The sequence below is a fragment of the Podarcis vaucheri genome (assembly GCF_965113315.1).
Source record: "Podarcis vaucheri genome assembly, chromosome: 2".
NCBI lineage: Eukaryota > Metazoa > Chordata > Lepidosauria > Squamata > Lacertidae > Podarcis > Podarcis vaucheri.
Genome location: NC_138760.1, coordinates 93,766,040 through 93,792,619, shown reverse-complemented (window position 1 = coordinate 93,792,619; position 26,580 = coordinate 93,766,040). Strand labels below are relative to the sequence as shown.

The 26,580-nt window shown below is 43.0% G+C and overlaps 2 protein-coding genes across 13 annotated transcripts in view; both read right to left on the bottom strand.

The window, feature by feature from the left end:
* Positions 1-17,745, bottom strand: part of NR2C2 (nuclear receptor subfamily 2 group C member 2) — a 50,321-nt gene extending 32,576 nt beyond the window's left edge. For 2 of the 8 annotated variants that reach the window (XM_082209772.1, XM_082209773.1), the window contains exons 1-2: positions 9,893-10,017; positions 1,102-1,212 (exon numbers count right to left, since the gene is read on the bottom strand). In XM_082209772.1, coding sequence (XP_082065898.1) covers positions 1,102-1,212; positions 9,893-10,006 — 225 coding nt within the window. In that variant the 5' untranslated portion in view covers positions 10,007-10,017. Of the gene's footprint in view, positions 1-1,101; positions 1,213-9,892; positions 10,020-13,204; positions 13,289-14,343; positions 14,594-17,606 lie in introns of those variants that run through there. The other 6 variants (XM_082209768.1, XM_082209769.1, XM_082209771.1 and 3 more) reach the window with 6 other exon arrangements.
* Positions 17,746-22,360: 4,615 nt separating this feature from the next.
* The window catches only part of FGD5 (FYVE, RhoGEF and PH domain containing 5), a 132,834-nt gene continuing 128,614 nt past the window's right edge, over positions 22,361-26,580 (bottom strand). For all 5 annotated transcript variants that reach the window (XM_082209196.1, XM_082209197.1, XM_082209194.1 and 2 more), the window contains 2 exons: positions 24,018-25,637; positions 22,361-23,953 (listed from right to left, as the gene is read on the bottom strand). Coding sequence is in view for 4 of the 5 variants with exons in the window: in XM_082209197.1 (XP_082065323.1) it covers positions 25,601-25,637 (37 nt within the window). In the remaining variant the exon portion in view is untranslated. The remainder of the gene's footprint in view (positions 23,954-24,017; positions 25,638-26,580) is intronic.

The following is a 26,580-nucleotide window of genomic DNA, read 5'->3' as shown; positions in this document are numbered from 1 at the left end:
GTGGATTTGTAGTTGGTTAACTGACCAAACCCAAAGAATACTCACTGATGGCTTCTCATCATCCTGGAAAAAAGTAACAAGTGGGAGCCACAGGATTCTGTCCTGGGCCCATTGTTGTTCAACGTCTTTATAAATGACTTGGATGAAGGAATTGAGGGGATGGTCATCAAATTTGCAGATGACACCAAACTGGGAGGGGTAGCAAATGCTACAGATGACAGAATTGGAATTCAAGATGACCTCAACAGATTGGATAACTGGGCCCAAACAAACAAAATTAATTCCAATATGGACAAATGTAAGGTTCTGCACTTAGGCAGAAAGAACCAGCTGCACAAAAATAGGGGACACCTGGCTTGCCATGTGAAAAGAATCTACGGGTCTTAGTAGACCACAAGCCTAACACAAGTCAACAGTGTGGTGCAGCAGCAAAATAAAAGGCTAATGCTATTCTAGGTTGCTTCAACAGAAGTCTAGCTCCAGATCAAGGGAAGTCATAGTAACACACACTTCTGCCTTGGTCAGACCTCATCTAGAAAACTTTGTCCAGTTCTGGACACTACAATTTAAGAAGGATATTGACAAGCCGTAACAAGTGTAGAGGAGGGCGACCAAGATGATCAAAGTCTGGAAACCAAGCCTTAATGAGGAACGGCTGAGAGAATTGTATGCTCAGCTGGAATGGGAGGCATGATAGCCATCTTCAAATATCTAAAGGGCTGTCACATGGAAGTTGGAGTAAGCTTGTTTTCTCCTGTTCCAGAGACTAGGACCCGAATCAATGGCTTCAAGTTACAAAAAAGGAGATTCAGATTAAACATCAGGAAGAACTTTCTGATGGTGAACGCTGTTCGACAGTGGAACTGAGTCCTTTGGAAGGTGGTGGACCTTCACTGGAGGTTTATAAGCAGAGGTTGGATGGCTATCTGTCATGGATGCTTCAGCTGAGATTCCTGCATTGCTAGGGGGTTGGACTAGATGACCCTCAAGATCCCTTCCTACTATGATTCTTTTAAAATTATGATTGAAAATACAGTATTAGCAGCTAGAGAGAAAAGTCAGATGATATAACCAAATTCACAGGTGGGAAAACCCTTATACCTGAATGCGCTGTGGTGAAGCTACTGAAGAATCTGTGGAGATTATCTGGATGCGTTGGGAAGGGCTGGTCATCACTGGAGATTCAGATAATGTTGTCTGTACGGTTTGCACCTATATTGAATAATTTAAAAACTGATTTAATGCATGGCAAACACAATTGTGAAAATGGTTAAAACTCAAATACTAAGTACTTCCAGCAGGAAATGTTTATCTGAAACAATTCACTAATACTCCCATACCCAAAGGACTAACACTTCCTCTAACAGGATGATCAGCCATGAAATCGGATGCCCCAGTTTAGGACTATAGATAAGATGCTACTTGTCTAGTGTTAAGGTTGTAAGTGTTGCACTGATCACCAGAAATCATATACAGTGGTACCCCGCAAGACGAACGCCTCGCAAGACGGAAAACCCGCTAGACGAAAGGGTTTTCCGTTTTGGAGGCGCTTCGCAAAACGAATTTCCCTATGGGCTTGCTTTGCAAGACGAAAGCCCATAGGGAAATCTCTGGGACAGCGGGGAAGCGCAGCGCATTTAGAAGCGCTCGGGAAAGCAGCGCACTTCACTGCTTTGCCCGGAGTGCTTTTAAATGCGGGCGGCTGGGAGGGAATCCCTTGGCCCCCCGCTGGACTTCCCGAAGCTCTTTTGAAGTCCGGCGGGGGTCCAAGGGATTCCTTCCCAGCCGCCCACGTTTAAAAGCACTCCGGGGAAAGCAGCACACTTCGCTGCTTTGCCCGGAGTGCTTTTAAATGCGGGCGGCTGGGAGGGAATCCCTTGGCCCCCCGCTGGACTTCCCGAAGCTCTTTTGAAGTCCGGCGGGGGTCCAAGGGATTCCTTCCCAGCCGCCCACGTTTAAAAGCACTCCGGGGAAAGCAGCACACTTCGCTGCTTTGCCCGGAGTGCTTTTAAATGCGGGCGGCTGGGAGGGAATCCCTTGGCCCCCCGCTGGACTTCCCGAAGCTCTTTTGAAGTCCGGCGGGGGTCCAAGGGATTCCTTCCCAGCCGCCCACGTTTAAAAGCACTCCGGGGAAAGCAGCGCACTTTGCTGCTTTGCCCGGAGTGCTTTTAAATGCGGGCGGCTGGGAGGGAATCCCTTGGCCCCCCGCTGGAGTCCCCGAAGCTCTTTTGAAGTCCGAAGCTCTTTTGAAGCTCTTTTGAAGCTCTTCAAAAGAGCTTCGGGAAGTCCAGCGGGGGGCCAAGGGATTCCCTCCCAGCCGCCCGCCTTTAGAAGCGCTCGGGGGAACACCTGCCCCCGCCGCCCCACTTCGGAAAGCTGTTCCGAAGTGGGGAGGGGGGGCGGGGACACCTGGCCCCGCCGCCCCACTTCCGAAAGCTGTTCCGAAGTGGGGAGGGGGGGCGGGGACACCTGGCCCCGCCGCCCCACTTCCGAAAGCTCTTCCGAAGTGGGGCGGGGGGGCGGGGACACCTGGCCTCGCCGCCCCACTTCCGAAAGCTCTTCCGAAGTGGGGAGGGGGGGCGGGGACACCTGGCCCCGCCGCCCCACTTCGGAAAGCTCTTCCGAAGTGGGGAGGGGGGGCGGGGACACCTGGCCCCGCCGCCCCACTTCGGAAAGCTCTTCCGAAGTGGGGAGGGGGGGCGGGGACACCTGGCCCCGCCGCCCCACTTCGGAAAGCTCTTCCGAAGTGGGGAGGGGGGGCGGGGACACCTGGCCCCGCCGCCCCACTTCGGAAAGCTCTTCCGAAGTGGGGAGGGGGGGCGGGGACACCTGGCCCCGCCGCCCCACTTCCGAAAGCCCTTCCGAAGTGGGGCGGGGGGGCGGGGACACCTGGCCCCGCCGCCCCACTTCCGAAAGCCCTTCCGAAGTGGGGCGGGGGGGCGGGGACACCTGGCCCCGCCGCCCCACTTCCGAAAGCTCTTCCGAAGTGGGGAGGGGGGGCGGGGACACCTGGCCCCGCCGCCCCACTTCCGAAAGCCCTTCCGAAGTGGGGCGGGGGGCGGGGACACCTGGCCCCGCCGCCCCACTTCCGAAAGCCCTTCCGAAGTGGGGCGGGGGGGCGGGGACACCTGGCCCCGCCGCCCCACTTCCGAAAGCTCTTCCGAAGTGGGGAGGGGGGGCGGGGACACCTGGCCCCACCGCCCCACTTCCGAAAGCCCTTCCGAAGTGGGGCGGGGGGGCGGGGACACCTGGCCCCGCCGCCCCACTTCCGAAAGCTCTTCCGAAGTGGGGAGGGGGGGCGGGGACACCTGCCCCATCCGCCCCACTTCGGAAAGCTGTTCCGAAGTGGGGCGGGGGGCGGGAACAGCTTCTGAAGGCGGGCAGGGGGCGAAAGTCTTTGTCCCCCCTGCCTGCCTTCCCAGGGGCTTTAAAATCGCCCCGGACAGCGGAGAAGTCCTCCGCTGTCCGGAGCGATTTTAAAATGCCGCCCGCCAGCATTTTAAGATAGCCCCGCACAGCGGAGAAGTCCTCCGCTGTCCCAGGGTTTTTTAAAATGCTGGGGGTGGGAAGAAAAGCCCTTGTCCCCCCCCCAGCCTTCAGAAGAGGTCCGGGGACAGACTGTCCCCGGACCTGGCCTGAAGGTGGTTTCGCTAGGAACGCATTAATTGATTTTCAATGCATTCCTATGGGAAACCGTGCATCGCAAGACGAAAAAACCGCAAGACGAAGAGAATTGCGGAACGAATTAATTTCGTCTTGCGAGGCACCACTGTACAAAATTAAATATGGGGTAGTACTGATTGTTTGGGCATTTAAAAAAAACAACATTCACAGACATTTCCATTTTTGAAAGGCAAGTTAGAAGTTTCCTTCTACAACCAACCAAATATTGAATCATCATGATCACACTCTGTAACAGTGAACTCAGACGCTCGAGTGCCTGAAAATGAAATAGGGTCATTTAAAAATAAAGGAGTGGTTTCTAGATGAGGGCTTCCTGGATAAGCAGAAGTTTGTTTGTCTATTTATTTGAAGTAACAAAAATGCCTGCAAGGTTACAAAATGCAAACAACAGTTTGTATCAACAGAAGGGGGAGAAGGGAGGACCAACGGAACCAGAAGTTACTGAGACTGGAAGCAGTTAAGACACAGAGTGTTGGAACATCAGTTGTTTGTGGGAGAAGAGGAAAGAAAATGGAGGTTCAGATTTGGAGCAGGCAGCCCTGTATATGGAGTATTTGGAGAAGGCCTTGAGGAGGCCCTTTCCTACCCCTGAGCCCTTTGCCCAAGAGACCTGAAGAGGACTGCAAGACTCTTGTTCCTGGCTGTATATGGAGCCCAGGACAGCAGCACTCCACTTAGGAGGTAAGGATAGATTGCGGCACTGTGTTGCAAATCCACTTGTTTCTTCTAATGCTGAACTTGGGTGGTTCAGTGACTATCCTTTTGGCAATGAATTGGGGCATATAAAAATAACAACAATGGTTATGCATACTCAGGGGGCTCCTTGAGTATGTAGAATTATATAAAACATTATTCTGATTCTCCAGATAATACACCAGCAGCCTAAATGGTCTATGTTTACTTCTTTCCAGAACCCTGAGCTCATTTGAATGGCATATGGATGTTGTCAGCTGAGGCGAAAAAAAGAAAAGGAATGGGAGGAGGAATTGGCCAGGTTGAGATGCAAACAGCTTATAGGACTCTGAAGGTGGGGATTAGGTTTTCATGGATGTGTGTTGTGGCATTAAAAGAAATCCCCCTCCCACCACAATATGGGGAGGTATTAGGAGTGGTGGAATGAAAATGGCTACCAGTTTCCAGAAACATCCTGCTCACCTTATATAGCTATAAAATGCTTAGGTTCAGGGCTGGAAGTCAGCCTTAACTCTGTCCCTTTTAACACTATAGAGTCCAGCAGGGAAAGGAACAAGGACTTGAAGCCTCCCTCTCAGAAGATTGACAGGGACAACACTCCTTCCCTCCCCCAGTTATTCTCTCCACCCCACAAGCTAAATATGGTCAAATTCAAAACAAGGCAACTTAGAACTATGCTTCTTCCTGCTTGCGCAAGTTTTGCTAAATCAGTGTGTGACATGCAAACACAGCCACTGCACCTCACAGGTTGGCGTGTTTTTGTCACTAAAATCTACCTCTTTTTTCTCGCAATTACACGTTATAAATCTGAGTTATCTGCATTTTGATTTGTTTATTTGGTCCTTTGCCTCAGAGGACCTGCTGCCTGGCAACTGCCAGCAAGGGAAGACTGCTTCCATTACAATCCAGTTGCTCAGCTTGCCCGCCTTGCCTCAGAGGATTTCGGTGGGGCTGTTACCATATACAACAAGGAAGAACTAGTTTGATGGCAGGAAATGTTGCCTGAATTAGCCTGGCTCCATTAGGATAATTTTTGTATCCGTACAGTACTAGATTTTTTTGTTTCAGTACTAGATTTTTGTGGTAGCCTCTTCAACAGCCTCTCAGGACTACTAATTGGATGTGGAAAAGAGGGCCCTTGCATAGCTTCAGGAGATGTACCAACTGTGCCCTTTTCTGTAAAAAGCAGATCTAACGTTGGTCACATAAACTCTATAGAAAGTTGCTTCTGAAAACTATTCAGGAACTTCAGCTGATACAAAATTTGGAAGCCAGAGTTTTGTTGTGGGTCCGTTTTTCAGAACAAATACTTTTCATACTGTTCAATCAGCATGGAGTACCAGTTCATTTCTGAGCACAATTCAAAGTGCTGGTTATCACTTGGCTGAGGATGGAGTAGCACAGTGTGGAAAAGGGAGGATTAACCCATTGCTCACACTGCCCCATCTTTACCAGTGTTTTGGTGTGCTGCAAATTTTTGTTTTGCTGTATTTTTAGTTTGATTTAGTTTCTTTCTGCCTTCTATGAATTTAGCTGCTATTTTGTTCACTTGTTTAATTCTTCTACAAACTGTATATTGCCTTAACTGATGTTTGTGAGCCACCATAGGCAGGATATTAGGGGGGGTTAAAATAAAAAGAGTTCAGTATGCACTTGTTAATTTTTGTCTTAATTTAAAATAGAAGCATAAGTATAATGTGGGGCAGGCATAGAAAATTCAAATATTTGAGTGATACCTGAGATGTGTGTATGAAAGACCTCTCTATGGGATCCCTGTCAGTGGAGGACAGGCCATTCACCATCATATTGGTGTGCAATTGCAGCAGTTTACTCCTGCTCTGCTAGGCACTAATGGAAGTCATTCACTTTTATGGGAGAAAGAAAAAATGGATACTAAGGGTTATTGCTTAGGTTGTGCAAACAAGCCGCTGGTAAATGTAGCTTCTGGCATCAGTGACGGGTCCAACCCTTCACCCATCTGTAGTTGCAGCCTGTTTTCTTTCACCATACGAAAGTAATTGAGCCTCAGAATCATGCACTCCCTCCTCCACAGCATGCTCAGATTCTTTCCATTGCCTGCTTAGTTCAGATGTTCATGGCAAACTATAGTTTGTCATGACTAGGCTTCCAGGTGGAAAAATCAAAATTAGAAACAGAACTGTTAGAACCCAAAACTAAGATTTTGTCAAAGATGTATAACTTGCTGTTGAAATGGAACACACAGGATGAAACGGTGAAATCTGCTATGATTAAATGGGCACAAGATGTTGGACATAACATAATGATGGCTGACTGGGAACAGTTATGGACCACAGGTATGAAGTTTACGGCATGCAATGCCTTAAGAGAGAATATTATGAAAATGATATACAGGTGGTACATGACCCCAGTCAAGCTTGCAAAAATTTATCATTTGCCCGATAATAAATGTTGGAAATGCAAAGAAACTGAAGGTACATTCTTTCACCTTTGGTGGACGTGCCCAAGGATTAAGGCTTTCTGGGAGATGATCTATAATGAAATGAAAAAGGTATTTAAATATACCTTCCTGAAGAAACCAGAGGCCTTTCTCCTGGGCATTGTCGGCCAACTGGTGCCAAAGAAGGATAGAATTTTCTTTATGTGTGCCACAACAGCAGCAAGAATTCTCATTGCAAAGTATTGGAAGACACAAGATCTACCCACCCTGGAAGAATGGCAGATGAAGTGATGGACTATATGGAACTGGCGGAAATGACTGGCAGAATCCGAGACCAGGGAGAAGAGTCGGTGGAAGAAGATTGGAAGAAATTTAAAGACTAGTTACAGAAATATTGTAAAATTAATGAATGTTAGAATGATGTTAGAATGAAATTAAGTGGTTCTAGCAGCAATGTCATAAAGGTGTATGAAAAAAAATTACATAGTTAAAAATAAAAGAGACAAGGGAAAACATAGGGGGGAAAACATACAAAATACAAAATATAGGAAAAAAGGTTAGCTTTAGAATCTAAAGCTATAAGATATTAAGTTAAAGGACTAAGACAAAAACAAAGAGGGAAAGGAATTGCTGAATTAACCAATTGAACTGGAATACAAAAAAGGGAGGTGAGAGGAGGTCAGGGAAGCAAGGAAATGAAATGTAAGATACGGAAGGATTAATTTGTTTTTAAGCGTTTTTTCTAACTTTTTCCCCTATATTTTGTATTTTGTATGTTTCCCCCCCTATGTTTTCCCTTGTCTCTTTTATTTTTAACTATGTAATTTTTTGTTTCTGAAACTTTAATAAATATCATTCAAATATATATATATATATTTTGTCATGACTAATAGCACACTCCTGTACAGATGTATGCAGGAGTAAATCTCATTGAGTTCAATGAGGTTTATTCCCAAAGAAGTGGGTATAGATAGGACTGCAGCCAAAGTCGTGGATAGCATAAGGAGAAGGGAGCATGCAAGACCAAGACTAGTGTATATAATGCCAAACAACAACTTGGTACTGCATCTGAACCGAGCCATTGTGAAAGAACCATTTTTTTCTATGTAAGAGAATCTAGGGCAAAAGAAAGAATGAGAGAGAGACACAGAGAGACTCCTCAGACAGACACGTCTTACAAATATGACAATATAAAGCATTTTGTAGCTATTATTTTGCAAATTCGGAATATGCATCTAGCAGTCAACCAAACAGAAAGTTCTGGCCACTTGTCATCAAATAAGTGATCTTGCTCAGTGTCCTTTCACACACAAGACAAACAGAAATCCTTACGTTCACAATTGTTCCCTTAAGCAAATATAAATTCTACAGAACAAAAAGCATGTAAAGACAAAACAATCCCTATCCAGGCTCAAGGTTTTTGTGTTAATTTACAATGCCCTTAATACCTTGGGGCCAGGATACCTCAAGGACCACCTGATCCATTATTTCTTGAAGACACCACTAAGGTCTTTGGGGGAGTCACTGCCAGTGATTCACCAAGGCTTTTATACACAGCTTGTATCTACCAGCAGCCATGCATTCAGAATTGTGGTCCCATTTTATGGAACTCCCTTCCAACTGAGGTAAGACAGGTTACCTCCCTTCTGAACTTCCAGTGCCTACTGGAGGCTTTTCTTTTTGTACCTGGAAGGTATTCTGAATTAATTTTATTTTTATAGTTTTAACCAATGTTTATTTATATAGCATTGTGTTCCTTTTACACCACATTGAGACTATTGTAATTAAACAGTGCATAAATAAAAATAAATACAAAGGAATTATATTTTAATATGAAACACATGCAACAGCGTTATCTGGTTACTAATTATTTTTTACATTAAGAACACAATTAACTAATTATTATTTCCCAAGAAAAATATCCTCAGAATGTCACTTGTAGTCTTACAGCTACAGGGAGTATCATGGGGAAAGCACACAAAGCCACCATATTAAAATTTTATGCAAAATGTGTTAATTAGGTAAACACAAATGAAATATACAAGTGGTTTGCAGCTCCTCAGCTTGGTCCTTGGTGCTGTACTGCCTACAGATCTTAGATGAAACAGACCAGCTACGTACATAAACAGGTGATATCCAATAATGCCAAAATACTCAGAACAGGCCCCCCAGTAATCAATGTTACTCTGTGTATGACTAACATTAGCTATCACCCACACAATAAAATGGTATTAAGACTCGCAGAATGCTATTGTTATCCATAAGGAAAGAACATATGCTGAAAGTTCAAAAGCACAATGCAAGAGTTTTCTGTTTAAAAGCTAACTTTGCATTTTTGACACTGACAAAATATAACAAATGTTGAGAAGATGCTGCATTATGTAAAAAAAAAAAAGGACATTTATCTTTAAATATTTAACTCCACTTTTAAAGCTACCCAACATGTTCTAACTAATTTATTTTGAATCCTATATATCTGTAGTTCTACAACTATTACAGTCAGTACTCATCGGTTTCTCTTTAAATCTCACCTTTATACACAGGTCAGAAAAAGGTTAGTCATCTGCAGCATTTGGCAATAGGTAGGTAAACAGTTTACTTGGTATCAGATTTATTCCTACTCTGAAATTTTAACCTGTAATAACCCTTAATTTCTGTTGAGCAAAAGGCAGTATATTCTAGTTTATCAGGAAATACAAACTAAATCTTAATACGCTTGTTGTAGAAACTGCTGTAAACTGTGGATTAAAATTCTGTGCTAAAATACTGTACATACTATCTAAAGAGAACAAGTAGTGCTAATTATTCAAACTATTAATTAGAAGCCAGCTTCCAGATAAATGGCCATTACTGTGAAATTAGAATATTCTGAATTTTAAATCAATTTAAACTAGGAGCAGTATTAGCAATATACTCTTAGTTAAAATTGCTGTTAAGTTAAAACATTTACAAGGATTAGATAAGCAAAGTGAACGGACTATACATTTAACATAAATGTTTCTTCTTAAAAATAACAACACTCCCATCTTCAATAACCTTTGAATCATTTGCTTCCTGGAGCCTCTCGCTTGATACTGTACAGACTCTAGTACTTACAGTGTCAAATCCTTCTGCAGCTTTATTTACATTTTTCTTCAGCAAAGATCTTTGGCCAAAACAATCGAAGAGAAACGAAGAGATCAGTTTTAGTCTGTTCCCAAATGTTTGCATCCGAGCTCCATTTATAAAGATTCCAATCACAAAACCAGACAGAATTGTTTAAAAATGCCCTCTCTATGACCCTGCTCCTCTGAAGGTCAAGTACACTATCACTCCCTGTAACCAAGGAAGCAGAATCGACGTGTTCCTGCTGTTTTGCCAGCTGCTGAAGCAGTTTGTCTAATAATACAATTAATTTCACTGGGGGAGATGTACCCAGGTTACAAAGCTTTTCCTTCTCTTTGTCTCCCCTGTGCCCAACTACTACTGCTCAATAAAAACTACAAAGTAGCAAAATTCAAGAGAAAATAATTTGTCCAGCTCTTGAATAATTTCAGACCAGTAAAATGAAAAAAGGAAACTATTTTGTTCCCTATGGGACTTATTTTATCTTTACAGTTCATTAATATAGCTAAACAAGCACTACATTCTTGTGCACCCATCAAATATTTTGCCCTGGAATCAGTTTTATTGCACATAATGATAAATCCATTTCATGGTATGTGTTAGAAGAATTAAGGCTACCATTTTAATTCTCTGGAGGAGCAACAACAACAACAACAACAACAACAACAACAACTAGATAACTATAAGTCTTGTAAATTAACACAACACACTAAAATTTCCGAAAATCACAGAAACTTCTGAAAAGGTGGGCGGGGACCACATTATGTTGATTCAGCTTTTTTAAAGTGCTGAAACCATGACATTACAAAAAATTATATGCAATATACTTTCACTGCATAAATTTATGCATTGCATCAGGTTATTATTGTTCAGAAAGTGGTTAAATTAAAGATGGCATTTTCAGTGACATGCTTTGTGCTGAACTGCAATGCTTCCCCCCAGCACTGGGCGATTTACTGTATTATTAGACCAACTACTTCAGCAGCTAACAAGACCATCCTTTCCGAGCAAAACTCCAATCCACATAATGTTTATGCTCATTTGTACCTGAGTCTGTCCGCCTTCCTATTTTCAAGCACCTTACTGGTAGTTAGGATAGGCATAGTTTGGAAACTGACAGGAAGGGAAAGGTCATAGGTCACCATTGGTGACAATCCCTCTCCCACATGCTCAACGCAAAACTCCAAGTTCCCTGCACATTTTCAAGGGGTGTATTTCACTGTGCCAACTGAGAAACCAATCTCTTGCCCCTCTTCCGCACTCTGGATTAAACAGAAGATTCAGGGGAGAGAAGCGTTTGGCTTCTGGCTCCATATTTTAACTTGATAACAAAGATTCTCACTGCTCATGCCCTTTCCAAAGACCAAAGCACTGAGACCACTCCCCTGATTTTTCTATGTGTGCCAGAGGACTCAAGGGAAGAAAGAGGAGTATGGCAACCACAAATAATGGCACACTATGTGAAGCCAATATATGCTGCCTCTTTAGCCATGGGATATATAGAGGTTTGAGTACAATATTTCACCTAGGGTCCTTGTTACATGAGGAGTAAGTAGATAAATCTGTTCTCACCCTAAAGGTTAACATTTTCTTTCTCTTCAAATGAATGGAATACAACAACATTCACCTGGTGGTGTCCTAGTGCCCACTCAACGTCAGTCTCCTCCAGTAATGCAAATAAGAAAATATAACATACATTCCAATAATTTCATGGGCATTTTGCTAATCAGAAAAAATAATGTATATAGATGTATTTGGTTATTCTGAACTGAAGACTATTTCAGAATTAACTCAGTTAACTGGACAGCTTGGCTAGTGATATTGAAGAGTAAAAACGTAGAAACAACAAATGCACTACTGTACATGACAGTGTTAAACACAAGACAGAAAACACAAATGTAAAAAGTAGATGTTGCAATGCTACTGACAAAACAAAGGACTACAATAACTATATTGTGCAACAGAGGAAACTAGTTGAACAATGTTACTTCAAGGAACATTTCATTAAATTTTAACAAACCTTAATTTCAAATGCAGATTTTTAAAAACTGGGATATAATCTTTGTTAATAAACAGTCATCTAGCCTTAAGATATGGTCACTGGATTTAAATCTGAGAAAAATGAACACAGTACTTTCACTAGATGATGATGGTGAGAAGGCTCCTGGCCATTTTAAAAAGATAGAGTAAGCCCACAACCTACACACATTTAACTTGTGTGCATTCACCTTTATGTGCATGGCATGCATGCATGCATAAATAAATAAATGGGGCAGGGTTCCAGGGAAAATGACTTTGGCAATCCTACCCACCATTGAACCTAATGGGTTTTGACTATACACAATGTTGGCTTTAGGCACGATCCCCAGAACATAACCCCCACATAAGTTGAGGGCTTACTGTATGCAAAGGATGCATAAATGAAATAGAACCCTACAATGCAGGTTTAAAACAGATAATGGGCAACTACTTATCAACAGCATAATCTATGACCTCCTTGACAGAAATACACAATCACTTAACACCCATTCTGTAAACAGTTCCTGTATGTTATTATAAGTTAGAAGCCTGGTACGGAAATAAAAAATGTGTTGGCTGGCACGGTACAAGTGGATGATATGAGATTAGACTAATCAGAAAAAATAGATTAGTTCACAGCTAACAAGGCGGGAAGGTAAACGGCGTTTCTGTGCGCTGCTCTGGTTCACCAGAAGTGGCTCAGTCATGCTGGCCACATGACCCAGAAGCTGTACGCCAGTTCCCTCAGCCAATAAAGCGAGATGAGCGCCATAACCCCAGAGTCGGTCGCAACTGGACCTAATGGTCAGGAGTCCATTACCTTTACCTAACAGCAAATAGATCTGCTTAAAAGCATAAGAAATATCTATATGGATGAAGCAGCAGAAGCCACACTGGACATGTTCAAAGACTTGCACACGCCTACAGGTCTTATCTAGGCCCTTCAGCCAGGCTGCTAGGAATATGCAGGATATAGGGGGATGGCTGCAGAATTAAGTGCGGCCCCACATTTTTTTCACCCAGTAGCACTGTATGACAAGCTATCATTAGAAGGTGGAGAAGGGCATTACCCTCTGCTCTCCTGGTGGACATTCTGTTATATACAAATGAAGTTCAGTACAAAACATGGGGATTGAAAAATATCGCTTTATATTTTCAAGTGGAAATAACCAGCATTTTATGAAAAAAAATCCACTTTGGATCTGACCATCTGTAAACAATAGACAATTATATTTTCTTTTTAAAAACCAGTCAAGAGTTACTGTAATATCATCCTTCACTCACCTCAGCCACCTGCTGTGTCTCCACTATCTGCTGAGCCAGCACCTCCATATTGGTTGTCATGGTGAAGGAGGATCATTAGAGAACCTTTTTGGAGAGATGCCAATAACTTCTATCAGCAACAGAAAAATTAAAGCTTTTGCCATTTTATTACTAAGAACAATTAAATATAGTACAGTATGCAGCCCCGTGCCAGTACTGAACAGTTTCAAACGTTTCATTATAAAACAGTGATATTATGTTACAATCATTAAATTGCTTTATTCATGAAAAAAGTAAAAATAACATTTTTAAAAATAAAAGAGGTACTGAGCTCCATATATGCCATCACCAGACTGCCAAAAGGACCAGGAATCTCTTATTAGTAACTGTATTTGTGGATGAGCACAACATGGAGAGGCCCCTCATCTCTTTCAAGTTCTTCACACACTGCAGATATGTCTCTTATGCCAAGCAAGAGACAGACGCCTGACAGATTCACAGCTCATGCCACCATGAGAGACACTCACATCTGTTTAGAAATATTATCTCGTCCATTGAGTATCTCCCAGCTCATTCAGAGCTTTCCTCCCAACCAAAATCTAAGCACCTTTGAATAGGCATTAATATTGTTGGTTATTGTGAAATAACCAAATCCTGTGTTCAGTTTGTGAAATAGGGTTAATTTTATCAGATTAATGAAATAACCATCTCCACTTAGTTCAGAAAGAAACAACCAGTAGTAGTCATTATCTGTTTTTGCAAGCCTTCACTAGCTGCTTAGAAAGGCCAAAGAAACTATGCTTCCTAGCTTCCATGCTTACTGCAACAGAGGACTGAACACTTCTTGCTTTCACATAGCTTTGAGGAAATGCAGGTGTATCCAACTGTTTTTGGTGGGATAATGGGAACTATAAAGTGACTTAACTATATAGAGCTAAAAGAACAAGCTGATTTCCAGATCTTTTCACACTACTGAAATTGCAAATTATCTTAGGATTTCACTTATTATAAAGCAACTAAGAAAATGCCTATCATTGTACTTTGTAAAGAGGAAAGAAAGCCAGAACACAGACCTGTATATTACAGGATTCCATGGAGGCAGGCACAACACACTTTCCTGCATCATACACAGTGAACCTTTTTCACATTATTCTGCTTACCAAGGACCCACACATCTGTCACTAAACTGTTGCATGTTCCAGGCGATCCTGGAAAGGACTGAAGGATGCAGATTAAGTTCACATAGGTTGGTTATTCTAGACTTCACCACCATGTGTGAACTGACACAAAACATGCTGAAGCTGTGTGCTACAGGGAGAGATAGGAATGAATGGCAGCCACTCATTTAGACAGAAGAGTAAAGAGGTGCACCTGAGTTTGGTCACTCTTTAGTGACAAAGTATTCCAAAAGTAGAATGGGAACTAACATTTATATATGGATACTAGCTAAAGGCCAATCCTCTCCCCAAATCTATTTCCTACAGATGCCAAAGCACCAGTGCGGTGACCATTGCTGAATTGTAGCAACCACCACCTCTTTAGGATGTCCTCTTCCACTGTGCTATGTTGTTGCCAGGAGTGATGAAAGAAACACAACCACCTCCCACCGAAGAAGAGGCGTAGTGCAAGATGGACAGGTGGCACAGGATAGCGGTTTAATAATGTAGATTGGTAAACATCACCACATCTTCTTGTGCACATTCTCTTGGTATAATCCTCCCTGCAGCAGCTGTGCTGGCAAGGAGTTGGACCAAATTCTCCCCATCACCCCAGAGAGAAAGGATGCAAACAAAACAGAGCAACCATAATCTGAAGAAACACTCACATTCTTCTCCTCTTGCTATCATTCCATCTAGGCAATGCAACAGGGAGAAATGGGTCCAGCAGGACTAAGAGCAATTTTCCCTTTAAAAAGCTCATTTATTTTGTTTATTTATTGAATTTATTTATATACCACCCTATACATTTATATACTGCCCTACACCCGGTCTCAGGGCAGTTCACATACATTCTGAAATATGGCAACCCTAGTAGTGTCATCACTAATGGAACTAGGAAACAAATTATAGTACAGTGGTACCTCAGGTTAATTAAGTACTTAATTCGTTCTGTTCTTAATCTGAAGCACCACTTTAACTAATGGGGCCTCCTGCTGCTGCTGCTCCGCCGGAGCACGATTTCTGTTCTCATCCTAAAGCAAAGTTCTTAACCCGAGGTAATATTTCTGGGTTAGCGGAGTCTGTAACCTGAAGCGTATGTAACCCGAGGTACCACTGTAATAGTAATGATCTAAAATTACAAATTACATTTGGTTGAAGTAGGGATAGCCAATGTTGTACCCCCAGATATTGCTGGACTAACACTCCCATACTGGCTGGGGCTGATGGGAGTTATATGGAGGAAACTATGTTGGCTACACCTGGGTTAAAGGAATAAAGCACATTCAGTCTATAGTTGTGGCCCATGAGCTCCTCAAGATGATCTGTTTACTGAACATTCATCCTCATTTGATTACACAGTTTATTTGTAAGAAAGGTTTATTCATTAAGCAGTTGTTCAGGTTTGTTTGCTGGAAAGTTTTAAGATGTACAGTACGAGTCTTCATTCTGATTTCCTTGTGAGGTTACACATCAACAATTTACCCCACACTTCTTAGTGCATCTCCATGTCACTTTTCTAACTGCAAAAAATGAGGGTTTTAAAAGTGCATTTGTTGTGTCCGAGAGTTTTAATCCACTTTAATTGTGCAAACCCAAATGTCCGGTGACCGGATCCCTCCTGCTAAATATTGACAGCCTGGGTTGACCTGTTTTTAAACTAGTGACGGGTTACCTTTTGTGGAATGTATGCTTTGCATCAGTTTTCCTCAATTTTTCTGTGGTTTTGTGTGACATACTAAAATCATTTTCAAAATATATACAGTGGTACCTCGCAAGACGAATGCCTCGCAAGACAAAAAACTCGCTAGACGAAAGGTTTTTCCGTTTTCAATTTGCCTCGCAAGACGAATTTCACCTATGGGCTTGCTTCGCAAGATGAAAACGTCTCATGACTTTGTTTCCTTTGTCTAAAAACAAAGACATGTTTTGTTTATAAAGTTAATTTATTTTCCCTTCAATTTTTGAACTGCTCTTTACAGTATGTGTGACTTTAAAGAGCAGTTAATAAACTGTTGTTGTACCAAATTTGGCTTTGTTTGGACTTTTTTTGACCATAGGAACGCATTAATTGATTTTCAATGCATTCCTATGGGATTTCGTGATTCGCAAGACGAAAAATTCGCTAGACGACAAAACTTGCGGAACGAATTAATTTCGTCTTGCGGGGCACCACTGTATTTGAAACATATTTGCAACAAAGTACATCACAGGCTTCTGGTTGTGACAATTTTATACATTCCAGAAACACAGATGCAAAATTTGGTAAATTTCTGTTAGTGGGGACAGGCTAAGAGCACAATCCTACTCAGAAGCAAGACCAGCTGAATTCAGTGGCGCTTGCTCGTAGGTAAGCGAGATTACGATTGCAGTCTGAGCTCTGACACGCAATTAAAACGGTGTTCTTGAATTTGCTAAAGGGAAGAGAAACATTCCTAAACCTTGCGTTCCCACAGGATACTGTTGTTCAACGTTTTTGTGAAAAATGAGGATTAATTCAGCCAGGAACTACGATGGCAGGAACGAAAAATTTGACGAGCGTCGCCCTCCACAGAACCCCTTTTCGCGCATTCTCCCGGCCCAACCAATCGGCTCTCGTCGCCAGCGGAAAGGAAAGCCCGCCCTCCCACCGCCACAACGGGTATAATTGGCCAATGCGACCGCCCTTCAGGCCACTTCCCCCCTCCGCCCCCCAATTAAAGTTGCGGGGGGGGGAGGAGAGATAAGGAGAAAAAGGCACTTGAAGCACAAGATGGCGGAGTTGGCAGGTAGCCAAGTCCAAAAGCTCCGCCATTAGTCTCCCCGCCTTCCCTAACGTTCCTTCGCCCGTAACTGGTCGGGCCCGGTCGCGGGCACCCAGAGCGTGGCAAGCGGCAGCCCAGAGCGGGAGAGAAGCGGGTGGTGGTAGCAGGGTGGGGGGAAGAGTCCGCTTAAGATGGCGACGGGCTGCCCCGTATGCAAAATACCCGCCGCCCCCTCCCCTCCGCCCTCCCGGTGGCAAAGGTAAAAGGGTCGGGTTCAAGCCACTGCCTCCGCCCGCTCAGACTCCATCTTCTTTTCTCCCTCACTCGGAGCCGGTGCAGCTTTCGCGGCATCGCGGCCACGGCAGACCCCGGGAAAGGAAACGGCGCAGCGCCCGAAGCCCGCCGATCTCCGCCAGCACACCCCCACCCCGCCCGCCCGCCTCCCTCTCCGCCTCGAAAGAGCCGTCGCCCCTCCGAGCCCGAAACGCGCCGCGACCCGCTAGAATAAGGAAGCTCACTTACCTCAGGGTTTGGCGCCAAGCAAGCCCGGCGGTGGCTGCCTCGCAACGGGTCTCTGGCCAGGCCTGGGTTGCCCCCCCACCTTGCGGGCCCGGTGAGGGGGGGGGGAATAAAGGCAGGCGGAGGCAGCGGCACCGGAGGGGTTAACGTCTTGCCCTGCACGGAGCAGAGAGGGGGGGAGGAAAGGATAGCCGCTCTGTTGTTGTTATTATTGTTGTTTTCTGGGCGGGGGGGGTGAACGGGAGTCTTGTGCCGAAAGGTCAGAGTTCGTGACCCCGCCGGGCGCCGCTGCCGCCGCCTCTGCCGCCTGGGAGCGTCCCCTCGTTTCCTCTTCCCAGCATTACGCCGGCCGCGGCCCCCTCCATCTCTTCCCCCCACCGCCACCCCCTCCGCCTAATGAGGCGGGGCCGGAGCTGGGGAAGCGGCAGAGAAGAGGGAGGGGCTACCTGTGGTGGCGGCGGCGGCTTCGAGCGCCCGCGTGCCTCCTGTCCCATCCCACACAGCTTCCTTCTCTCCCCCCCCCCCCGCCATTCCAGCTCTGCGATCCTTAAGGTGCAACTGGCGGCGTCCGGGTTCCATGCGCGCGGCCTGCGCTTTGCAAACCGGGGTAACGGACTCCGGGCAGAGCTCTTCCTCGCGCGCCTCCTGGAACCCCGACGCCGCAGGTGGAAGAGCCTTAACCCGCCGGGCGGCGCCCCCGCCATCTCGCGTCTGTTTGAATGCGGCCTCTCAAGGGGCAGACGTTCCCCTCAGGGGCATCCTGATCTCAGGCATGCGAGAGGTAATCTCTTCAGGTATCCTGTCCTCGAGCATTGCTTAGAGAGCAGTGGTTCCCAAGTACGACAGTCCCCGTGTTTTTCAAAAGCCAAAGCCAGGGACTTTTGAAAAGCTCGGTATCTCTGTGGTGCTTTTTGTTGTGTGAATGGTGCCACGGACCCCCTACAGTCCCCTGACCACCAGTTGGGAAGTGCTGGCTTAGACCTTTAAAAGTTAACAGCAGGGCTTTAAATTGGGCCTGGAAACTGACTGTAAACCTGTACAGATGGCAAAGTAATAGGTTGATTGTATTGGCCAGTCCCGGTAAACAAGCTTGCCCCATTTTGGATCAGCTGAAGTTTTCTGCATTTTAGATGGACCCATTAAAAGTACTGCCATGTTTTTTACTGTGTCTGAAACTTTTTAAAATGCTTTTTTTTGCAAAACTAAGGAGAGACCCATTTAGTAAGCTGCTTAATATAAGTTTTGAGAGCATTCAGAGGTGTGGCTACCAGGACATTTAAGAGGGCACCTAAGATTTGTGCTTGGCTATGCGGTCTTCTTTATCTGTCAATCTGTAAAGTGGTTTCCTAAGTAGCATATCTATAGAAATTATCGTTAGCGTCCTGCCTCTTTCCTGTCTTATCAGTAGGTAAGAGGCATGCATTGTGATTTCTGATGTAAATTTTGAATAAACAAGTTTTAAAATCTAGTAGTGGATACCACAGAATTCTAACAATGGGGAAAATGTTTCTCCATTGCTTCTCTATATTGCTTTCTTTGGAAAGTTTTGTGTACATGCCTTTTTTCCACCTAAAATTTATTTTATGTTGTGGGGTTGTGTTGTCCTAACATAACATTTCTGTGAATGATTGATTTTTAAATTATATTTGCTGTAATATAGGCCCTTCAAAATAGATACATGATAAATGGCATGAGGTTATAATTTTTTTAAAAAGGCCTTACTTCTCTGATAACATTCTCAATAGATCTGATCTACCCAATGGAGTTGAAAATTGCCAAGCTTTATGCTTTTTCTAGAAAACTAGTATTCTTGGAGTTCAAACAGAGCCTAATCTGAGGGCTGCTTGTGTGTATTCTCTTCAAGAGAACATCCCTCCCTCCACCTAGCTCACAAGGATAATTTATGTTTCCATTCTTGTTATGTACAGACATAAGTTTGTTGCTGTTCCTGAACTTGGCAAATGATGGATTGTTATTAAGCCAAGATATCAAACAATTATCCTAGAAACCAAGAACCCACTGCAAGGAGACTTCTTACAGACAGCACTCTATTCTAAAATTGATATTCTGCAGCAAAGATAGGCCACCAAATAGAAACAAATGCCAGCATTGTTTCCCTCAGATAATATCTGCTACACTATTAGCTCATTCACCTGCTTGTGTCCAAGTTGATATAGGCCATAACCTGCCAACAATGCCTTTCTGCTCCCTACCTATGACAAACAAGTTAGTCTCTGAAAGAAAACATGGGCATAAAAATTGATATAAAAGATGGCAATATTCAGAAATCGCAACATTTCAGTGTCCCAAGACCCTCTGCCACTGATCTCAAGTCACCATTCTCCAACAAAAGAACAATAAAGGGACACTCAGGTGTGAAATTGCTGAACTAGAATTTATCAGTGAGTTTCATTCTACTGGTTTAGGACTGTTCTGAAACCAGTAAGTCCTCTCTTCCAGCAGAATGAAACTTTTTCAAGCCTCATTGTTGTAGGGGAAGGGAATTGTTAACCCACCCTCCCCAGCTTCATTATCCAGGAAGAGTACCTTCCTGCCAGCAGTTAGGCTGGAAAAAAGTTAAAATAATGTTTTCAAGCTCCATTGCCTGGAGGCGAATGAGTGTGGTGTGTGCATACACTTATATGTGTGTGATTTGTGTGGTGCGTGACCACTGGATGCAGCCCCCAGAGGGTTGCCAAAGAGGGCTGCTCTAGCTGAAAAAGCTCCTTACCCCATGTCAAGCAACCACAAAGTTGCATTTTTGTCTAAATCTGGGTGTTGGATTGAACTTATGTCAAGATGATAACTGACTGAAGCAGTTCAAGTTGTTATATTGGATGTAGTAAAAACAGGACAATGTGAAACATATTAAAAATCCAAACAATAGCCTGTTTGGCCTTTGTGTCACCAGAGGTTGGCACAAATGAAAAGCTCTGTAGACTGCCTATGGTGCATGTACATGGTGTGCTATGGGCTTTTAAGGGAGAACATAATCATGGAAGTAAAGGGCATACAACATACCTGATTTGTGTGGTGTGATTCACACCAGACAGGCAACTGGTTGCATGATTACAGTACTTCCAACTGGTTGAGCTGTGCTTTATAAAACTTTCAAAAGATGTTTAAACAACTCTTCATGGTAGAAGATCCTACAAGTATAAAAATGCCTCTGGATAACTAATTCTGGCTTATGCATGGCTGATTTAGAGATGAAATATTGATCCTGTTTCCTATAGTAATTTGCAAATATAGTGTGGGGTGGTTGAGAGAGCTATAAGAACATGCATTAAATGTGTTTTAGCAGGCACCTTCACTGTTCTCTTTTTGGCACCTGCTAAAAACATTCCTGTTTAGAGACCCAGAACTATTTTAATATTTTAACTTTTGTATGTTTTAAAGTACAGTTGTAATTTTTTCTTGATTCTACTGTTTTATCTTTTGTAAACTGCTTTGAGGTTTGTTTTTACAATCAAGCGGCATGTAAATTTTATGAAATAATAAACAATGAATAATGATGATAAATAGCCACAATGCATGGAGAGACATTCAACAGGATAGGGCTCATTCAAGAGGTGAGCTTTTTGTGTCCATGTCTATGAATACAGGCATCTCAACTTGCCCAGGGGTCATGTTCTGGGGAGAACACATAAAGACAAAATCACATATAGTCAAAAGACATTCATTTGGTTCAGTGGCAGATGGAATTGCCAAAGGTTCCCCCTCCCCCGGATGCCAGTGTTATGCCCTCCCCCTTTATTTTAAATTGCTAAGTTCATAAAGCTGAGTGCACACAAGTTAAATGTGCATAAGTTGCAAATTACCTGTACTATATAGCAGCGCAAATCATACAAGCTGCTGCTGATAGTAGTCTCATATTAAGGATGTTTTATGCTAAAACCAACCCTTTGAAATATATACAGAATACACATAGAATCATAGAATTGTACGGTTGAACGGGATCCCAAGGGTCATCTAGTCCAACCCCTTGCAATGCAGGAATCTCAATTAAAGCATCCATGACAGATGGCCATCCAACCTCTGCTTTAAAACATTCAATGAAGGAGAGTCCACCCCCTTCCAAGGGAGTCTGTTCCACTGCCAAACAGCTCTTGCCATCGGAAAGTTCTTCCTGATGTTAGTTGGAATCTCCTTTCTGGTAACTTGAAGCCATTGGTTTGCGGCCTAGTCTCCAGAGCAGGAAAAAATAAGCTTGCTCCATCTTCCCATGTGACAGCCCTTTAGATATTTGAAGATGACTATCCTATCTCCTCTTTTCCAGGCAATGTTGGATCCCTGATATTTTAGACTTAAGCTTATACCAATCTGCACACAGCAATTACAGCAATATTGGCAGCAAAGGCATGCATGACCAATCAGTCCAGTGCCCATTTGCTAGACAGTATTGTGGCTTTCTCATTAGGTAGATGGAGAGTGCCACCACAGCAAACCAACATTTGTAATGCAGAAATAAGTTAAGCTTTTTATTTATATACAGCCTTTTATTTATATACAGCTATAGATTTCTTGTCTAGCTAGACTGAGTCTCTTGCTCCTGGTAATTCAGGCATACTGGAGCATGCATACATGCATGCATGCATGCAGGGTGTTGGTTGGCTAAATGCCCCCGCTCCAAAAGAAGAGAGGGTATTTTCCCTGGGAAGTTTAGAATTCATTGCAAAGAGTATCTGCCAATTTTATAGGTTCAGGATTAATTTATGTAAATACTGATTTCCAAACCAAGAAGAAATGGCAACAAATTCCTAGGGACCTGGTATTTTCTCATTTTATTTTTCCATGTTTCTTAAAACAAGAACTAAATAATTACTGTATTTTTACAATGAAATTTGAGTAGTTGTTTGTTCTTCTGCGGACTTCATACAACAGTAGTTAAATGCTAGCACCAAAATATCATAATACTGTTATTCTGTAGTGCATATAAAAAAACAAAACAAAGCAAAAACATTTAGTTACTTACAGTGCAATCCTATATCTGTCTACTCAGAAGTAAGCCCCACTAAGTTCAATAGGGCTTATTACCAAGTAAGTTGCAGTCTTAACCTGGGAGTCAATCCCACTGAACTGGTTTAGTTCTGAGTAGACAGGGTTGCACTGTTAGTGTGTTACATTTGGCATTTAACATTCTGTTCCTGTCAGTGCAATTTTTTCCCCTTCTGCGCCTCCACTTCATAATAGTATGATTTTAGCAAACCCAAATTTGAAACCGGAAATGTGACTGAAAGTTAACTTATTTGAAGGTAATGTGAAAGTTGTGTTTTCATAATTCATTTTTATATACTATGCTTTATGAAATAGAAAACTTGATAGTGAAGTAACAAATCCATGCTACTGTGTTTGTTTCCTCCCCTAAGACACATAGATTATAGAAACACAACAAATAATTGTGTGTTTGAATTGGTGTGAACCTTTATACAAATGGGGGAAGCTCAAACCCAGTCAAAAGTCTAATTAGGAGTTCAGGTCAGAGAACATAATATAAATACTAAGGTTATTATTATTATTATTTAACAAAAATGTATTTTACTGTACATCTGAAATTTTTGAAGGTAACTTTAAAAATGAATGAAAATCTGTTTTGCTGAAAGATACAACAATATACTGATGCTGTGTGTCACAAAGACTGCCACTAAGGTACCAGTCCTACTCGGATTTGCTTGCCTAGAAGATCTCAAAATAAGCATTTGGGATAAAGGTCTGGCACAGAAATGTGCAGCAGTGTATTGGTCTATGGTGGAACTGATAGTATTGACATTGCAATATCCACATGGATTATGATATTTGATTAACACAATCCTTAAAATCCCCAACCTAAACAGTTATTTGGTAATGCAGCATTAGGCTATGTCACTTTAGTGCAATACTATGCCTTCCCCTCTCCATTACTTGGGTATAAAACACAGCTTTTCAAGCAAAATAGTGCACAAACCCTTTGGATCAATGGGTACCATACCTAAAACATGGCTTCACTCTGGTAGTCTCAGTGGCTTAAAAATGAGGCCCATCCTCATAAAAACTCTTGAAAGAGCAATCTAGTTTTAGTATGCTCTGCCACTGGAGTTCTAAAATGCTTCTCTAGGCTTTTCTAAAAGCAGTGTGGAGATGTTTATTTGTGTTACTGGCCCTATTACCTGACTTTATGACATCACATCAGCCTCTTCTGTGGGTCCTGCTACAATCACCTACTGATGCACTCTGATTGAAAGAATGAACCAAAGCGCAGATTTGCAAGTGAGCATTGAGTATCTCATTCCGATGACCAGCTGCTACATTGTGTGAAATCCACTTACATTTTCATTTACTTAATTTCTTGTTATATTTATACCCCTCTTTTCCTCCAGGGAGCTGAAGGTGGCGTATATGCTTCTCTCCCCCCCCCCCCAGTTTTACCCTCACAACAACCCTGTGAGGTAAGTGAGGCTAAGAAAGATGGTGAGCATCATGCCTGAGTGGGATTTTGAATCCTGGTCCTAGTGCAATATGCTAACCATTATACCACATTGGCTATTTCAATACTTCCCGTCGGAGCCTGATTCAAGGTAGCTTGCAAACCCATGGAGCAGTATGAGTACGTGCACCCACTGGAGATACACTGCGAGGTGTAATGGCTGCTACACATCTTTGTAATCCTTTGCTAGACAAGGAAGCATTAGTGGCAATGGCCACAGTATGCTTACATTTGCTCCGTTGGCAGAATACAGTGGAATACCAGCCACCATTCTTGAAGTGAGCGGCACAATTAAAGAGTGTAGCTGCGTATATTTCCTTGGATGAAGCAGTAGCCCCACTAAGGCACTCAGATGCACATGGTTGCCATCATATGAACAGCGGTTGGCCCTGCTCTTGTGCTTGCTGCTTTCCCCCACCCTACACATTGCAGGAAAGGTCTTAAGCAGGGAGCCTGCTTTAGGCTTGTACGTTCCTAGATGTTTTACGTGATCAGGGTTCTAACTTGGCCAAGGAGCCTATGCACATACAACAGGTTTGTGTCTTAAGACCTTCATGCATTGAAGATGGGGATGTAAGAGATTGCCACTCATATGTCTAAAGTACTCCTGCACCACTGTAATAGCCATGGCTTCCCCCAAAGAAACCCAGCAACTATGGGCAAAGGGTTGTTACAAGACCCTTCACTAAGCCACAGTTCCCAATTCTCAAACTACACTTCCCAGGATCCTTGGGGGGAAGCCACAGCCATCAAAGTGGTGCAAGAGTGCTTTCATTGTATGGTGTGGGTGCAGCCTGAGTGCCGGAGTAGAGCTGGTGTAAACTGAATGGAATATTTCTCCCAGCTTTCCTTATCTTGCCACCAAAACAGTTAAATGTTTTTCTGCCTTTGGAGTTAAGTGTTGCTGACACTAGATTGAAACAGGTAAGAAAGAAGACTTACCACCATCTATGTAAATGCCAAGTTGAATTAACCTTTTTGTTCCTTACCATTGAAATGGTTTACCATTGTGTGGTTTACGCACATTTTCTTTGGCAGGAATTCCAATAAGCATGACACAGTTTCACCCAGGCACTGTAAATGGATTAGTGGTATGTCAGTCCAGAATTCTTTAGATAAGAAGCTGTAATCTGAATAAAATTTAGGACATCATACTTCAGCTTCATGGCTGACAGAGAAACAAGCTGATGATACTCTCTAAGTAAATAGGACTGAACCAGTTGCTAAGCGTATCTTTTTGAAATAATGCATACATTTATTCTAAATCTTGAAAATATGCAACTGTATTATATGGGAGCGGAGTACAGCGAAGGATGAACTTGAACTTGCAGAGATAGAAAAAAGGACCATAAATATTCCTTGTTTTAAAGGTTTCCACCTGTAAGGGAATAAGCTTGAGGAAGGAACAAAATAGTCTTATACAAGTTCTCTCCTGTGTGTTTAGCCACATAGGGATATATACAGTTTCTTCCAACAGAAGGGTGCTGTTGCAAATATAAATGTGTTCATTCAAAGTCCACTTGGTTGATAACTGCTATAATACAGATGCTTCCTCCATGGCTTCAATCCATCTAAGAAAAAAAAGAGTAGAATCATAATCATCTTATTATATGTCTCTGTTCAAAAGCTCATGCAAGAATTAACACACATATGCAGAATGATGCATAGCCTAGACTTGATTTTTGGGGTTACGGGAACATTGTTCAGTTTGCAACCCTGGCTTTTCATCACCTGTACTATAGCTAGGATGCCAGATACCTTCCGCACTTCCCTATTTGCATGGAAGATGGTTGCTATAATGTATGGACAGCTGTAGATACAAATAGGTTTCAGATTTGCAATCTTATACACACCTTGAACTCAGTGGTCCTTACTTCCAAGTAGATATGTGTAGGATTGTGCCGTAAACCTCCTGCTTGTATGTTCCATTGCTCCATTATTATTATTATTATTTTAAAAAACATAATATGCCACACAGGTAAAACTTGGAAAATACTAGAATGAGTTGCCTGATGCATTTTCCACCACAGGATCACTTATTCACACCATCCCTTATTTGTATAAACATTCACTTGTGTTTGCATAAATGCATAGCTTCCATATCAAGCTATGGCTGGCTACAATTACAGGTAAATGTAAGCTGGAGAAAGCACCATTGGACTTGCCTGCTAACAAACATGCATAGGTCTGCACTGTAAATTACAAGCATTCATGGTTTGGTAGGAAACAAACCTACCCTAACAGAATATCATGTATTCCCACGTATGTTCAAGCACAGCAATTACAGGAGCATTCTAGGACCAATACATAACACTCATTGGCCCCAAGTAACATGGTATGCTTGGACTGAGCAACTCCCAATTGCAGTGGTACCTTGGGTTAAGTACTTAATTCGTTCCGGAGGTCCGTTCTTAACCTGACACTGTTCTTAACCTGAAGCACCACTTTAGCTAATGGGGCCTTCTGCTGCCGCTGAGCCGCCGGAGCACAATTTCTGTTCTCATCCTGAAGCAA